Source organism: Diabrotica undecimpunctata, chromosome 3 (assembly GCF_040954645.1).
Source record: "Diabrotica undecimpunctata isolate CICGRU chromosome 3, icDiaUnde3, whole genome shotgun sequence".
NCBI classification, from domain to species: Eukaryota; Metazoa; Arthropoda; class Insecta; order Coleoptera; family Chrysomelidae; genus Diabrotica; species Diabrotica undecimpunctata.
Window position 1 is genome coordinate 48379067 of NC_092805.1, and position 17809 is coordinate 48396875.

At 34.7% G+C, this 17809-nt stretch overlaps 2 protein-coding genes across 2 annotated transcripts; both read right to left on the minus strand.

The window, feature by feature from the left end:
* Positions 1–3625: 3625 nt before the first annotated feature.
* Positions 3626–6631, minus strand: LOC140435773 (uncharacterized). Its single transcript, XM_072524492.1, has one exon. The coding sequence runs from the start codon at positions 6629–6631 to the stop codon at positions 3626–3628; it is 3006 nt and encodes a 1001-aa protein (XP_072380593.1).
* A 7000-nt stretch (positions 6632–13631) lies between these two features.
* Positions 13632–17213, minus strand: LOC140435774 (uncharacterized). The gene has a single exon (XM_072524493.1). It carries the CDS (start codon positions 17211–17213, stop codon positions 13632–13634), a length of 3582 nt encoding a protein of 1193 aa, XP_072380594.1.
* Positions 17214–17809: the final 596 nt, after the last annotated feature.

The following is a 17809-nucleotide window of genomic DNA, read 5'->3' on the forward strand; positions in this document are numbered from 1 at the left end:
TAAACTAGAAGAATATGATTTTGAAGTTAAATATAAAAAAGGCAAAGAGAATCAAGTTGCTGATGCTCTTAGCCGAGTCCAAATAAATGCCCTAAGCTCGAGTTCAGAATGTGCTGAACCACCCGACAATTTCGACATAGACGATTTCCTTGCCGATTTTGACAACTTACAAAACAGTACTAACACACAACATACATCAGTTGAGAACCCTATCACTGGAATAGAGATTTCACCTGAACCAATTAATTTATCCTCAAACCAAATTATTTTTAAACCAGAGTCAAATAATTTTGAAATTAAATACAAAAGAATTTTTAACAAACACCGTTACACTGTCACTTTGACAAATAATTGGAAAACAGAAATAGCAAATACCTTCCAAAATATCCTTAGACCAAATCAAAAATTTGCAATAACAATCCCTCACGAATTTAGACCTTTTATCTGTAACTATTTTAAAGAAAAAATAAATTCCACAGTCAAAGCAATATTTTGCAATATACTACTTCAGGACATAGAAGAAGAAAACCAACAAATAGAATGCATAAAGAAATATCACGTAGAAAATCACAACGGAATAATTGAAACCTACAAACATTTAAAACAAAAATTTTATTGGCCCTCAATGCAGACAACTATTTCTAATTTTATCAATAAATGCGAAATTTGCCTAAAAAATAAATACGAACGACGCCCTTATAAACTTCCCCAATTAGGACCGTTGTTAGGTCAAAAACCTTTTGATATATTACATATCGATCTATTCCACTGCAATAAAAACCTGTATCTCACAATAATAGATTCTTTTTCCAAATACGGTCAATGCTATAAGCTCACCGACAAAACTTCCATTTCCATACTAAATAAATTAAGACACTACTTTTCGCACCACAATTACCCAAAAAAGATTGTATGCGACAGCGGCACCGAATTTAATTCCGCAGTCATTAAAGAATTCCTAAATATCCACAAAATCGAAATACATTTTACAACAGTAAACAATTCTTCCTCAAACTCTCCAGTAGAGCGCTTTCATTCAACTCTTATTGAAAAACTTAGGACCTTACAAGCCCAAAATCCAAATGATTCGTTAGATGACATTCTAACACACGCCATTCTTATTTACAATCAATCAATCCACAGTTCCACAGATTATTCCCCGTTCTCAATTCTGTACGGACCCTATGCAGAAGAAATACATTTCGACTTTGATCTTCCGATATACGAAACATATAATCAAAGACATAAAGAAGAACTCCAACCCTTTATTGCAGAACTATATAATAAACAAAAACAAAAAAGACAACAACTCTTAGATAGACAAAACGAAAATGCCGAAGATATTCCGGAAATAGACCTTACAAAATCCCTATATGTTTCTAAGAAAAAACATAAGTCCAAATTACAAGCCCCTTTCTCCACTATTCATCCAGAAACGCAAGACAAAACAAAAATAATAGGTAAAACAGATAAACAAAATTTAACAAGCACTCACCTTAAATATGTAAAACGAATACGAAAACATGTAGATAAACCTACTCAAGACCCAAATTTTTCACAGGACAATCCTCGCCCTGGTCCATCCACTCAATATTCAGGAGATTCCGAATAATGGTTACTATGCTGAAGAGATAGGCAAATCAAGAGAAATCTCCCACTATCACAGACATTTTCTTCACATTCCACTAGACAAATTATCCGACAGTATTGACGCTAGTCCGACAAGCTATTTCAAAGATCACTTCAAAAATGCACCTCTCTCGCTACTGTACTCCCAATACACCCACATACAAGAACAAACAAAAGACGATCTACACAAGATTACGCGAAAACAGAAACGCGGACTTTTTAATTTTCTAGGTACAGCCATCAAATACGTCACTGGAAATCCAGACGACTCTGACTTAGACTTGTTAAAATCACACATAATCTCTTTAGAAAATAAACAAAACGAAATCATAAAAAAATTTAATAACCAAATATCTTATGGAAACTCTTTTAACACGAGATTCGATAAACTTTTAGAAAAACTAAATTCTGATAATTCAATTCTCATATCTGCACTCAACAAATTATCAGCTGATTTTGACAGCTATATCATTCTACACAACGAGATAATAAATCTCCAAAATATAAACGAATTTCTAATGAAACTTATAAGAACCATTACTTTATCTGAACTTAATATCTCTAATATAGAATTATTCACTTTAAAGGAAATAATAGACCTTAAAGAGAACCTTCTCAAAATTTATCCCAGAAATTCAATTCCCAATAGTAATGAACACCCTTATGAACTTATAGAGTCAACAAAAACTTTAGTTTGTGTAACTTCAAATACAATGCTCATAATAATTAAAATCCCTATACTCCATGAAACTCCTTACACTACCTATAAAATCTATCCCATTCCAAACAGAGATCATGTTATGATTCTGCCACCTGCAAGCTACTATACAAATAATAAATGGTTCAACACTTGTATAGGACAAGGCGATAACATAGTTTGTTCCAACTATGTACAATCCAAATGTAACATACCCAATGTAGATAATTGCACAAAAACGTTAATCACAGAGAACTTTTTCCAAGAAACCAGCAAAGTCATATTGCTAGGAATAGTTCACCCAATGAGAATCCAGCAGATAGAAATTAATTCAACCAGCCTCTTGACGACAGATGTACCAATAATGATTGAAGGTATCCAATTTAATAAAAAGACGTCTCAAGACATTTCCATTCCAAAAATTGTTCCAATAAAATTAATACCAAACCATGAGATGAAAATTGAAAAATTAACAATCCCAGAGACACATGGCCAAATTCAACCAATAGATACCATAGAAGTACTACCCCGATTATCCATAGGACTGAGCACCACTTCTGTTATAATATTTTTAACTATTTTAGCTTTCCTAATAATCTTCCTAATTAGGAAAAGAAAGCGAATTTCCAAAATCCTATTTGGAGAAAAATTGCATCCTGCCCAGATCCAGATACTAGACGAGCTGATAGCCGAAGTAACCAAAACTTCGAGGACGAAGTCCCAACCAATGGAGGGAGGAGAAATGTAGCCATAAGCTCCCTTACTATTAAGAATCAGCAGATTCCGATATCCGACGTTATAAATAGGAAGAAATCAATATTTTTATTATTATTGTAATTATTATGTTTCAATAGTCAAGTTTAAATCATTAAATGTAGTAGTTTGTAGAATTTCTCAAAAATTGTAACTTATTTTCGAAATAAAGATTTTTTTTGGGAATATCGACGTTGAAGAAACATTTCTATATATAATAAAAATTCGTATAATTTCATTGTTTATTGTATTGTAACTAGGCAAAATTAAAACTACGGTGGACTGTAAAACACTGGCTTTAATGCTGTTTAAACAAAAACATTATCGTCTTTTGTAAAATGAAAACCTTTTCTTGCACGAATTTATTGTCTTTACCGAAACTGCCAACGGTTTTTGCTGGTTGATGTCTTGTCTCGATCTCTCTCTGTCGTCTGCTCGGTGCGCGCACTCCTGGTTGAAGACACGCACACTGTTGCCGGTTGTACAAAAAGTCTAAGATAATTGTTTGCGGCGCAAACATGCCCCCGGCCTTGAAAGCAAAGGGCCTTAGCTTTCAATTGGTAATGGACAAATTTTCGTAAAGCTCCGCTTAACGATTCCATCTTGGGTCTTGATTGATGCTACTCTTGCGACGTTATCAGAGCCTTTGAAAATATGAACGATGCGACCTAAACGCCATTGAGTAGGTAGAGTATTGTCCGACTTGAGTAAAACAAGAGAACCCTCAGATAGGCTGCCATGGTTGGTTTTCCATTTGGTTCTGTGTTGAAGTTCGGCTATGTATTCGAGACTCCAACGTCGCCAAAAATGCTGACACAATAACTGTATGTGCTGATATCTTGTAAGACGGTTTACCCTTTCTTCAGTAATGTTGCGGTCTGGACATGCAACCAATGGTCGACCAATTAAAAAATGAGCAGGAGTTAATGGAGTATAGTCGGATGGATCGGATGATAGCGGACAGAGCGGACGGGAATTTAATATAGCCTCAATTTGATTTAACATTGTATTGAATTCCTCAAATGTAAAATGAGTGTTTTGAAGAACTCTCTTTAAATGGTGCTTGCAACTCTTAACACCCGCTTCCCAGATTCCGCCCATATGTGGTGAATACGGTGGGTTGAAATGCCATGAAATAGCTTCTTGAGTATATGCTTTCTGCAAGGTTAGTTCGTTATTAGAAAGAAAAGTACCTAACTCTTTAAATGCCCCAACAAAATTAGTTCCGTTGTCGGAAAATATCTTTATAGGCTTGCCCCTCCGTGCAACAAATCTACGAAGAGCAAGTAAAAATTCGTTTGCTGAAAGACCTGAAACAAGTTCCATATGCACCGCCTTTGTAGTGAAGCAGATAAACAAGCTGATGTAACCTTTAATTATAGAACCACCACGCCCCTTGTGCGTTTTGATATTGAAAGGTCCAGCATAATCTACTCCGGTATAGCTAAAAGGACTAGACAAATTGAGGCGCTCCTTAGGTAAGTTACCCATCATAGGTTGTATGGTCTTTGGATTAAATCGAAAACAAGTGAGGCACGATTTAACTGTTGACCTAGCGAGTCTTCTGCCCCCGATGGGCCAGAATTGTTCTCGGATAGTGGCTAACAAACCCTGAGGACCAAGATGCATTAATCTATAGTGCTCAAATTGAAAAAGAAGCTGACAAAACTTGTGCTTTGAGTCTAAAACAATAGGATGAATTTTATTAAATTCATAGGAAGAATTGATCAGACGACCGCCTACCCGCAGAAGTCCTTTATCGTCCAAAAATGGGTTTAGACTAGCTAGTTTGCCCTTAATTATTGATTTGTTATTGGTTAAGAGTTCAATTTCATTTGAGAAAGATTCCTTTTGTGACATTCGAATTAATGAATGAAAAGCTTGATCTAATTCGTCAATGGTAATAGGAAATTTATTAAGAGATCTTTTCTCCTTATCTGAGCGCAGAGAATTTGATTTGAAACGAAAACAAACAGCAACCACTCTTTTTAAATGACTAAAACGTGAAAAGCGCTCAAATGGAAATAACTTTGAGGCAGTGGCCAAATGAGTGAAATTCTGTTGCTTTAATTCTGGTAGGTCTAAAATATAGTCGAACTTTGAGGTGGGCCAAGAGGATTCATTCAACTGAAGCCATGGAGGACCTGACCACCATATCTCGTGATTCAAAATATGGCTGGGAAATAGACCTCTGGACAAGATGTCACATGGATTGTCACGTGATGATACGTGTCGCCATTTGCAATTGGAAGTGAGAGATTGAATTTCGGATACTCGATTACTGACGAATGTGTTCAGTAAATTTGGACTGGTGCGAATCCAGGATAGTACTATAGTAGAATCCGACCATAAAATGGTTTCGTTTATTGTTATTCTCAAAGATTGCTTTACTTTATTGAATAAACGTGCTAACAAAAGTGCTCCGCAAAGCTCTAACCTAGGGATACTAATTGTTTTTATTGGAGCTACCTTTGACTTGGAGCAAAGTAAATGAATGTGGACCTGATTGTCATAATCTAGACTACGCAAATAAATGCACGCCCCATATGCAATACTAGAGCTATCGGCAAATCCATGAATTTCAATGTATTTGTAATTCTTGCATATGGCATGCCTAGGAAGATTGACTTGACTAAGCTGGGCTAATTCAGATTGGAATTTAATCCAACGTTCTGCTAAATCGTTTGGAATGGGTGCATCCCAAGAAATCTTCTCGAGCCAAAGTTTTTGCATTATAGTTTTGGCTAACACTGTGCATGGACCTAAAAGTCCTAATGGCTCAAAAATCTTGGATATTGAAGAAAGAACAGATCGTTTCGTAGGAATTTTATTAATGGGTAGTGTTTCCACCTCAAAATGTAGTAAATCCGCATTACATGACCATGTTAGTCCAAGCGTTTTTGCCTTTTCTTCTGGATCAAACTTCAAAATACATGCATCGTTTGAATGCTGCAAGCCATCTAATACTTTATTGTCATTAGAATACCATTTTCGTAGATTAAAACAACCTGCCTTTAAAATGTTTGAGACGGTTTGACAAATATGTTGGGCGTCTTCAATAGTGTCTGCTCCAGTAAGCATATCGTCAACGTAGAAATCGCGCAGAATAATTTCCGCTATCTCGGGAAAAGATTTTTCATTGTCTGTGGCGAGTTGGATGAGACATCTTATTGCTAAGTAAGACGCACATGCTTGTCCGTATGTAACGGTGTTTAGAACAAATGTTTTTATTGGTTCGGAAGGATCGTCCCTCCATAATATTCTTTGTAAGTTTTTGCACTCATCGTCAACAGTAATCATGCGATACATTTTCTCGATGTCCGCTGTTACGACATATCGGTGCTGACGAAATCTAATTAGTATTGAAAATAGATCATCCTGTAAGGTAGGCCCGACGCATTGAATATGGTTCAAAGACAACCCTGATGTGGTCGGTGCTGAACAGTCAAATACTACTCGTAGTTTGGTAGTCAAACTTTGTTCACGAAGCACTCCATGATGTGGCATATAGTATACAGGATGAGGATAATCGTTTTCTTCTATCGCAGTCATGTGATTAAGCTCTTGGTATTCTTGCATGAACTGAACGTACAATTCACGGAATGATGGATTTCTTTTTAGTTTTCTTTCAAGGCTGTAGAATCTCTGTTCTGCTTGAACCTTGGATTCACCTAGTGATTTTGGTGACTGCTTTAATGGAAGACGCACAATAAATCGACCGTTCTCGTTACGACGTGTATTTTCCTTGAAGTGCTCTTCACAAAATTGCTCTTCAGTGGAGAGAATCTTCGTAGATTGGCATTCCTCCAATTCTCAAAATTTTGCTAATTGCATTTGCAAATCCAAATTAATGCTAGTGCTGAGGTGGCATCTGATATTGTTTAAACTAGAGAGGCCGACCTGACCCGATGCAACCCATCCTAGATGAGTCTCTTGGAAAACGTACTGGTTGATTTTGATTTGGTTGGGACATAATAGTTGCCAAAATAGATCTGCCCCAATTAAAATGTCAATAGGTCTAGATTCGAGAAACTTAGAATCTGCTAGGATAATATTGCTTGGGATAGTCAAGGTTTCATTATCGACAAATGTTGCAGGTAGATTGCTAGTTATTTCCTTTAGAATAAAAAATGTAACATCAGCCTTAAAATAGTGATATTGTGATTCTATACATATATTGCACTTTCTGGAAGAACAAGAAGTCTGATTGCTGATGCCAGTGATAGAAAGATTGGTAGCTTGACCCTGAAAACCTAAGAGATTGAGGAAGCGCTCGGTTATGAATGATTTCTGAGAACCTGAATCTAGAAGCGCACGCGCAATGTGATATTTACCCCTCTGCTATTTTTACACAGGCAGTTGATAAAATTGTTTGCTGCACAGAGGGCAATGCAGTTATGGTAGTTAGAGAAGTGTTATTGTTTGCTATAGTTTCATTGTTTTCATGTTTATTACTAGAGATTTCCTCATGAATAAGAGTATTGTGCCATTGCTTACATTTTCGGCAAGGCCCTAGTTTGCATTTAGAACGAATATGGCCTGTTCTTAAGCAGTTTAGACATAATTTGGCTTTATTGACAAAATTGCGCCTCTCAAAAATAGAAAGCCTAAGAAATTGCTCACAGGAATAAATTGAATGATCGCCCTTGCAGAAAACACAACCTTTGCTAGTACCGTTAAACTCGCTTGTAGAAGTAAAACTTCGAGCATACCCTTTAGACCGTTGTTTGGCATCGAATTTACCCGATTTCTCTTGTATTGAAGGCTGCTTTTCACTCTTACCCTCTATTTTTTCTAAATGTTCTGCACGATCCCTTAGAAATCGCTTTAAATCGCTCCACGTTTCGTCTTGCATCTCTTTAGTATGTTTTTCCCAATCACATAAAATATTGTTGTCAAATTTAGATGTAATCATATGAATCAAGAGTAGATCCCAATTGTCAGTACTTTTATTTAAATTCTCTAATGCCTGCAAATGATTAGAAACTTCATCAACCAATGCTCGTATTTTGTGTGAAGTTTCTTTGCTTATTGTTTCTATATTAAAAAGTGCTTTTACGTGCTTGTGAATTAACATTTTAGCCCTATCGTATCTTTCGCATAGTGAGTTCCAAGCACTGTTGTAATAAGAAGCCCCGAATTTAATTTCTTTAATGACTTGTGCCGCGGAACCTTCTAATGAACCTTTAAGATAATAATATTTTTTCATATCGTCCAATTTTTTATTGCTGTGTATCATGGCTATGTAAGTATCGCGGAATTCGATCCAGTCCTCGTAGTTACCGCTAAATGTTTTTAGATGCATTGGAGGCAAAGAACTCAAATTTATATTGTCATTATCAGGAATATTGCTTGAATTTGAATTATCGTATTTGCTTATCAAGTGTTTGGCTAGTGCCACAGAATCGAAATAATTATTTTCGAAAGTGAACCTTTCGTTATCCTGAGTTTGTTGTAATTCTAGTTCTCCCTCAGCATTGATATCGATATCGCTTTGAATACTATCGAATTCCCCACATAATGGTTCTATCTTTTCTAGTCTTAATTTTAATTTTAAAATGTCCTGTTCTGAAATATTTGCCTCATTTGCCATATTGTTAACTATGCTAGTAAAGCTTGATAGTTTAGAATTTAGCGATGTGCGGCGCGAAATGAGTTTTTTCAGTTCTGCTTTCATGTTTAATCGAGTGCAAACACCACCAAAGATCGTTTAAATATAGTGTAATGTTAGCTAGATATGTTTGAAAAGAAAGAAAATAAAAAATATTTTAAGTTGAAAATTGATTCACCCTGTATATTGAATTTGCAGTAATTTTAACCTACTTAAAATAAATATCGTATTTGAGGTGACTGTAATATAGTTCAAACTTAAATTTATAGCTTTATTTTCAAAACAAATAAATTAAATTAATGAGGCTATAATGAAAAATGTTATTGTTTGGAATAGATAAAAAATGATCGCTCACTCACCAATTTGCCGGTAAAAAGTGTTTGTCTTTCTTGGCGTCGACAACCGTAGAAACTTGAGTTTCAGCCTTTCTATAGTTCGTCAAGAAATGTTCCATCCGGCTCGAAGGACCAATAATGTTTATTGTATTGTAACTAGGCAAAATTAAAACTACGGTGGACTGTAAAACACTGGCTTTAATGCTGTTTAAACAAAAACATTATCGTCTTTTGTAAAATGAAAACCTTTTCTTGCACGAATTTATTGTCTTTACCGAAACTGCCAACGGTTTTTGCTGGTTGATGTCTTGTCTCGATCTCTCTCTGTCGTCTGCTCGGTGCGCGCACTCCTGGTTGAAGACACGCACACTGTTGCCGGTTGTACAAAAAGTCTAAGATAATTGTTTGCGGCGCAAACATTCATATTAAACTATGTTTTTCTAGATTTTTCCAATATCAAAATTTTAAACAAGTTGAACGCAATAGCCGACCGTCGCGTCGGGACCGACGAATGAAATGCTGACCAGGCTACGGCGGTCTCTATGAACCGCTGGGTACTGATGTCATTTTTGGAGTTCAGCAAGTCAGAGGGCGGTTATATTAACTAGTTTAAATAGTTATATCGACGGTTTTTGCTTGAAGAACTATGTAAACTCGACAAATATTAAATTTTTAAAAACCAAGAAAACCTTATATTATTAAAGACATTTATTAATTACAAAAAATCACATTAGTACATACGACAAAGGCTAGTATACAATTTATAATAATTATGTCCTGATAGTGGTATTGTTCTGAAGCTATTTTCTTGTGGCATGTCAAAGTAATTACTATTTAAATGGGAATTAGCCACAATTAAAGGTTAAAGTAACTTTATTGACGTTTCAGTTTCCACTTCGGGAATCGTTCTCAAAATACGAACATTAGTAAATTAAACAAATTTGTTTTTTTGTTACTTGGTGAAAAATTCTTCTAATAATTTAATTTTATCTGACTCCTGGGACGACTTTACTTGTAAGATAGTTCATTCGATTACATGAAATCAACGTTAACTTGAGAATATCCGTCATAAAAAATCATAGTATGTAATTCGTCTTTGAAAAGACAAACACATGCCATGATGACAGTAAAAATCTCCTGTTAGTGATTTCATAGTAAATTATGAAGGAGAAACCAGAAAAAAACCTCATAATACTATCCCGACATGGTAAGTATTTGGTCGTGCCTTTAGTTTACATTTAATAAACACCAAATTCTGATTTTATATGTTTGTTATTTAAAAAAACATAAATGATGTACCCTCTATATGTTACCGACTTACTAATACTGGTATTTTACTTTTATTAACTTCTTCTTTTAATATGGGTAACCAAATCCTACTACACTCTGCCGACAAAATTGGTCTCATCTAGCGTAATTAGAGCCGCTTCTTTAATTTTTCTTTTTTTACCATCCCTTTGTTTTAGGACTATATTTGAGAATCATTTCATTAAACCCTATGTTCATTATCCTATGCGTGTTTATATACTTGAGATTTATCAAATTATCTATTTTTAAAATGAAAAAGACAGCAAAGATTTTATTTCACGCACAAAGCGTGATACGTATTTCGACGTATTAAGTCTCATCAGAACAGTTATTCATAGGCGTTCTCAACGTGAAAAATAAATCTTTTCTGTCTTTTAAGAAGCAACAATAAAATGGCTTCGTTATGGACGCAATAGCGACATCTGATAGAAATGTCCGTAAAATTTGTTTCGAAACTATTTTACGGATTTATCTATTTTTAATATAAGATTAATGTTTAATTATTCTAATATTTAAGGGCCTTGATGTTTCACCTAAATAAAACTGATCGCATTCATAAGGTATTGTATAAATGCAATTCTTTGTCCTTTCTTGTTCATTGTTATAGGTTTGGTTTTAGACAAAATAGATTTCCACGTGTTTGTTGTTTTAAATGTTAAAATGTTGAATTTATTTCTTATCCTTTTAAGTTTTTCTGATAAAACTTTTATGTATGTTATTGTTATTTTCCTAGTATTATTCCTTGCGTATGCTGTAGAATCTCGTTTTAAGTTGTTCTGTTCTATTCGGTCAATTGTTGAAAATTCTTTATTTATAAACGATAAAGGATAATCATTTTTTAATAAAACAGATATTAAGAAATGTTTTTCCTCCGAGAACGTAAATTTGGCTCTATCATATAAGGATTTAATGATTTCCTTTTTAATATTATGATGGTGATTTGATTTGAAATTTAAATATCTTGGTGTGTGTTGGTTTTCTATAAACCTGAGTCTCATATCCAGTATCGTTCTTAGAGATTAAAATATCCAGGAAAGGTAGTGTGTTATTATATTCTTTTTCCATGGTAGATGTTACTGTCTTCTCTTTATCGTTTATGTCATTCAGGAATGAGTCCAACAACTCTGATCCATGAGGCCATATTGAGAATACATCATCTACATATCTCCACCATACTGTGGGTTTTAAATTTTGTTTAGAAATAATATTTGTTTCAAAATCTTCCATAAGTATATCGGCTAATAATGGAGATAAACTAGAGCCCATTGCTAGAACAAAATTTAGTTTTTTTTCCGTTCTCTTAGTGAATTGCCATATTTTGAATCCACAAAGCACACCGTCTTTAAAGAGGCTGTTATGTAGCTGTATTTTTTTTGTTTAGAATTTTTGACCAGTTTGGTGAGCCTATTATTTTTTCCCCTTTTTGATTCGTTCTTCGATTTCTGTTCTAATGCGTGCATTTCTTTTTATATTTGCTCCTAAAAAATATATTTGGAACATGGACAGATATTGCATTTTTCTCTTCTAAGTTTAGTTTATCGTTTTCAGCTGCTCCAATGTATTTGTACAATGTATCAATACATGTATTTGAGTTAACATTTAGTGCCTACCGCCAGTATTCATGTACTAATCTCTTTGTTATGACTTTTAGATCTTCCTATACCTAGTTTAATCGTCCTCGAATTCTTCAGTGCCTCACTTGGTAGATTTGAAGAGTGTTGAAGATAGACCGCCGCCTTTTTTAGTCTCTTATTTACTCTAAAATTCTCGAAAAACTGGATGTTAGTCTTTATTTTTGATCGAGGATCATTGCCGAATCATTTTATTGCTTTTACAAGTGGAATATTAATAGATGAGCTTTTCAGTACCTCATAATCTTCATAAGGATATTGTGTCATGAGCTTTCGTCAAGTCCACAAATAACAGATAAGTTGGTACATCCCTAGCCATAACTTTTTTATTTAGTTGGATCTATGTGTAGATATGATCAATTCAAGATCATGAAACTCGAAATCCTGCTTGCTCTTCCAGCTTCAGTGGTTTATATTAGTTTTCAGTTAGGTTTTTCATAACTTTTTCTTACCACCTATTAAGAGAGCTGTTAACTGGATGCAGCGGTGGCTTTTGCAGTCTACCTTATTTAATTTTTTATGGATCTTTTAAAAAGTATCTCATTCCTATTTCACAAGCCAACGAGTGAACATTAGGCTTCTACTAATAGGATTTTTAATAAAAACTTGTTAGTTTAATGTGATTGTTTATCAAGTAAATATTGGTAAGTCGATATCACTTAAATACTTCCGACAAATAAAATTAGTCTAGTCGTTACTGGTCCTACTCAATATTTTGGCATCCAAAATATTGAAATCAAATTATGGCATCATCATCACAAACAGCTCAACCTAGCTTCGCTGCAGTAACCAAAATCACACAGAAAAAATCTATATAAAAATCTATAATCAGGTCCCAGTAGAAATCAAGCCATTGTTATGAACGCTATCCCAGAAGTAGTGCTATTTGATTACATAAAAGCAATTGGCAAAATTGTTACCCCTAAAGAAATAACCTTTGCTTCACGTATTTCTAACCAGCGTATATGCATCTATCTTTCTTCCGTAACCGTAGTAGTTAATCTTCTAAAAATAATCCGACTATTTCTGTTTGAAATCAAATATTATCTATTCGCAGACTTATCACACCTGCAAAGAGGCTACTACTTTCTAACGTATGTTACAACTGAATAAACGGCTTAAATGAATTAACAAGTACAAAAAATGTCTTTAACCTCTATAAATATAATACTACAATAAATGTTTAAGATGACCTCCATTTTCTTCAATACACATTCGGTATCGTTTTAATAAGGAAAACCGAATGCGCTGAAAAATGATATTTTTCTGACGAAATTGATTTGCAGCTTCAATTATTCTAACCCTTAATTGGTGTTCGTCCTCTATTGTTACAGAAGACACTTTCTCTTTTATACACCCCCAAAACCAAAAGTACATGGGTGAAAAAGGGCTTTCCGTAAATTTGATTATAACAAATATACGTTCTTCTGCGATAATCAGAAGGAAAATTCTTGTTTTTAAAATATTTATTTTACGACTATTAAAAATACAATTATAAAGTAAGGTTGTTTCTTGTCGAGTTCTTGATGTCACTTGTCATTAAAAAATGGGTCAGCTCACGCCTCCACGCGCATAGGATCAACACAGACTCGTTCAAGGTTCAAAAAGAAAGTTTGAATATATGGCGGGACGCAACATAGCCGCCTCCATTGAAAGTCTAGTGGACTTTAAATAATTGGTAGAACACAAAGTTTTGTCACTGGGCGTTGATAACTTCCATTCAAAGTCTTTACGGTAGCAGTTCGAATAACACCATCAACACTAGGGAACACTTCGGAAATACGACCGGTTAACCATTTTTGTGGGGGCAAGTCATCTTCTTTAACGATTACCAACGTTCCAGGTTGAAGTAGGTTAGGTGAATTATTTTTCCATTTTTCTCGAGCCTGAAGTTGACCAATATAGTCTCTAGACCATCGATACCAAAAATCTTGAGTGATTACTTGAGTAAGCTGGAATTGCTTCAATCTGTTAGTCGGTGTATTCAAATAATTTGGTTCTGGAATGCTTGTGATAGCTTCTCCAATGAGAAAATGCGATGGAGAGAGTGGTGTAGTAGCATTGGGATCGGACGACAACGGATGCAAAGGTCTGGAATTTAAGATTCCCTCTATTTGAACCAAGACTGTTAGAAACTGTTCATAGGATAAAACATTGGTTCCGACTACCCTTTTCAAATGAAACTTGACAGATCTTATTCCCCGTTCCCACAATCCCCCAAAATGAGGCGCTTTCGCAGGTATGAATTTCCAAGATATACCTTCAAGTGATAAATTAATATGTATTGTTTTACTTGCTTGTTTAAGAAATAAACCAAGCTCCTTATAGGCACCTACAAAATTAGTGCCATTATCCGAAAAAATTACAGAAGGTTTGCCTCGTCTAGAAGAAAATCTTCTCAATGCTGATAAAAATGAGTGTGTAGTAAGGTCTCCAACAAGTTCGAGATGAACTGCCTTCGTGGCCATGCAGATAAAAAGACAGATATACGCCTTTATCGTTTTATAGGGTTTGTTAAATCGATCTCTTATCATAAAAGGACCAGCATAATCTACTCCTGTATTATAGAATGGTCTACTTGGGGTTACTCTTTCTGGTGGGAGTTCACCCATTAAGGGTTGCAGTGGAACACAACTGTATTTAAAACAAACAATACAATTATGTATGATTTTTCTAACTAAATTTCGAGCATCGAGTATCCAATACCTTTCTCTTAGCGTGTACAAATTTAATTGAGGCCCTGCATGCATCAATTGATTATGTTGATCTAAAATAATTAGCTTAGACAGAATGTGATCTTTGGGTAAAAGTATTTTGATAGCTTTAATCTCTAATGTAAATTTATCAGACTGAACCAGTTTTACGAGTTGTATCATAGAACTATTTATCTCTTCTACAGTTAAGTGATCTGTACACTTAAAGGGTGTATGTCTAGTGTTATTCACGAATCTCAGTACATAAGCAAAAACCCTAGTGAGTCTAGTGAGGTTAGAAAATTTGTTTAAATAGGGTATTCCTTTAAAGTCTTGAATTTGATTTGTATTTAACACAATAGTTTTAATAGACTTTATTTCAGGAAGTTCTGAACAAGGAACAAGTGGAGTGCCATTGATAGACCATAATGAAGAAGGTAATAAAAGCTCTTCTGGACCATGCCACCACAAATCAGAATTACATAACTCTAGAGCTGGAATACCGCGAGACAATAGGTCTGCAGGATTTTTCTTAGTAGGAATATGAAACCACTGTTGAGAATTAGAAAGTGATTGAATGCTTTGTATACGATTAGCAATAAAAACCTTATAAAGATGTGGTGAGGATTTGGTCCATGAAAGAACAATAGTAGAATCAGAATAATAATAAATTTTTGACACATGCAGTTGTAGAGAATCTTTTATTTTATTCATGAGCTCGGCCAATAATAATGCTGCACATAGCTCTAATCTAGGAATAGTTAAAATTTTCAAATGTGCTACTCTGTTTTTAGCGCAAAGTAGGTCAACCGAAATAGTTCCTGAATTATCTATGGACTTCACATAAATAACTGCCCCATAAGCTGATTCTGAAGAGTCAGCAAATCCATGAAGTTCTATAACTTCAGCCGAGATGCATAATGCATGCCTTGGTATTTGTAACTTCTGAAGCAAGTGGATTTGATCTTTGAATTGTTGCCATTGATATGTTAAGTTCAAAGGAATTGATTCATCCCATGTGATACACAGTTGCCACAATCTTTGTACTATTAACTTGGCTGTTACTGTATACGGAAGTAACAGTCCAAGAGGGTCAAATATCTGAGAAATAATGCTTAAAATAGACCTTTTTGTGACAGGATCGGAAAATTGATCTCTGATTGTATACATTAAAACATCATTTTTTGGATGCCATAAAAGTCCATGGGTTTTTGTAGGTTCGTCTATGCCTAAATTGACAAATGATTCAGGGTTAGTGGATGAGTTTGCAATTTCGATAGAATTAGAAACGAATTTTCTAAGTGGAAATCCAAAAGTATTTAAAATGGTTGACAACATGGACCTTATATGTTGAACCTCTTCAATTGTTGATCCACCAGTGAGCAGGTCGTCAACATAAAAATCCTTTAGTATGATTTTACTAATGAAAGGATGTTTCTCGGAAATATTGTAAGCTACTTTATGGAGGCAACGGATGGCAAGGAACGAAGCAGACGCTGTCCCATATGTGACAGTGTTTAGTTCGTACACAGATATAGGATTAGAAGGATCACTTCGCCAAAGAATGCGTTGCAGTGAACGCAATTTAGGATCAACTAGTACCTGCCGGTACATTTTCTCAATATCAGCTCCCAATACAAAGTTGTGCTTTCTAAAACGAATCAGTATTGAAAATAAATCATCCTGCACCACCGGGCCGACCATCATAAGATCATTTAAGGAAAGACCAGAAGAAGTCTTTGCAGACCCATCAAATACAACTCTAAGTTTGGTAGTGGTGCTATCAGATTTAAAGACGCAATGATGAGGTAAAAAATAACCTAAAGATAGACTTGAATCAGAAACCAATGTCATATGTTCCATAGCTATATATTCATCAATAAATTTCGAATATTGAATCTTTAAATCAAGATTTTTAGCAAATTTTCTCTCTAACGAATAAAGACGGTTTTCAGCAATATCTCGAGACTCTCCCAACTTATTAATAGGTTCCTTCAAAGGAAATTTAACAACAAAACGATCATTTGGGTGAAAAATAGTATTTTCTACGAAATGCTTTTCACAATAGGATTCCTCTAGAGAAAAATGTTTTCTTGAAGGATACTCATTAATATCCCAAAATTTTTCCAATTGATAGTTTAATGAAGACTCTATAGAAGTTTCATTATTCATAATAAAATTGCAATGAGTTGTGGTGAATTTTGATTCATCCAATCGAATCGGACCAGAAATTATCCATCCGAATAAAGTTTTTTGCAATATAGGTGAATTCGTTCCAAGTTTTATTTGTCCAGAGCAAAGTAGTTCCCAAAAAGATCCTGCTCCTATTAGAAGATCAATAGGTGTGCTTTCATTGAAATCAGGATCAGCTAGCAATATATTAGACGGTAAGTCAAGTAAATCTTTATCAAAGGATATACACGGAATGCAAGGTGTAATCATGTCAACTACCAAACACGATAAAGATGCATTGTATGCAGTAGTACGAGAATAAACTGTAACTAATGTTTTCAAATTGACCTTGGAAGTACTTTGATTTATTCCTGCAACGGACATATTTATTTTGTCTACACACAGATTAAGTTTTTTGCAACAAGCATCTGTAATAAAATTACTTTGCGAGCCACTATCTAGCAAGATTCTACAATTATGAGAATTCCCTTGATCATCAAGAACAGTCACTCGAGCTGTAGAAAGTAAAATACAATCCTTGTTTTCCACTGAACATAAAGTATTTGAAAACGATGCGACAGCGTTGGAAGTGCTAGGCTGCTCTTGCGAGCCAAAATGATCAGACTGAGATTCAGAAGTTTGAGATTTAGAAGGTACTGATTGTTTATCGAAATGAAGAAGAGTGTTATGTAAGTTACTGCATTTTCTACATTTACTAGAGGTGCAATTTTTAGTAAAATGATTATTACGTTAACAATTAATGCATAGTTTAAGTTGCTTAACACGCTCGTATCTTAATTTAGGACTGAGTTGTAAAAACTTGGAGCAATTCTGAATGATGTGATTTTGTTTACAAAACGTGCATGTTGCAGCATTAGTGGAAGTCAAAGCCTTTGGCTTATGACTGAAAGTATTAGATTTGCCAATGAATTTTGAATCAGGTTGTTGAGCTTTAAGGAGGTTACATCTATCTTTTAAAA

Bases quoted from the DNA above. Each gene is read 5' to 3' on its own strand.
- LOC140435773 (XM_072524492.1), bottom strand. From the start codon at position 6,631: ATGACTGCGATAGAAGAAAACGATTATCCTCATCCTGTATACTATATG.
- LOC140435774 (XM_072524493.1), bottom strand. From the start codon at position 17,213: ATGTCCGTTGCAGGAATAAATCAAAGTACTTCCAAGGTCAATTTGAAA.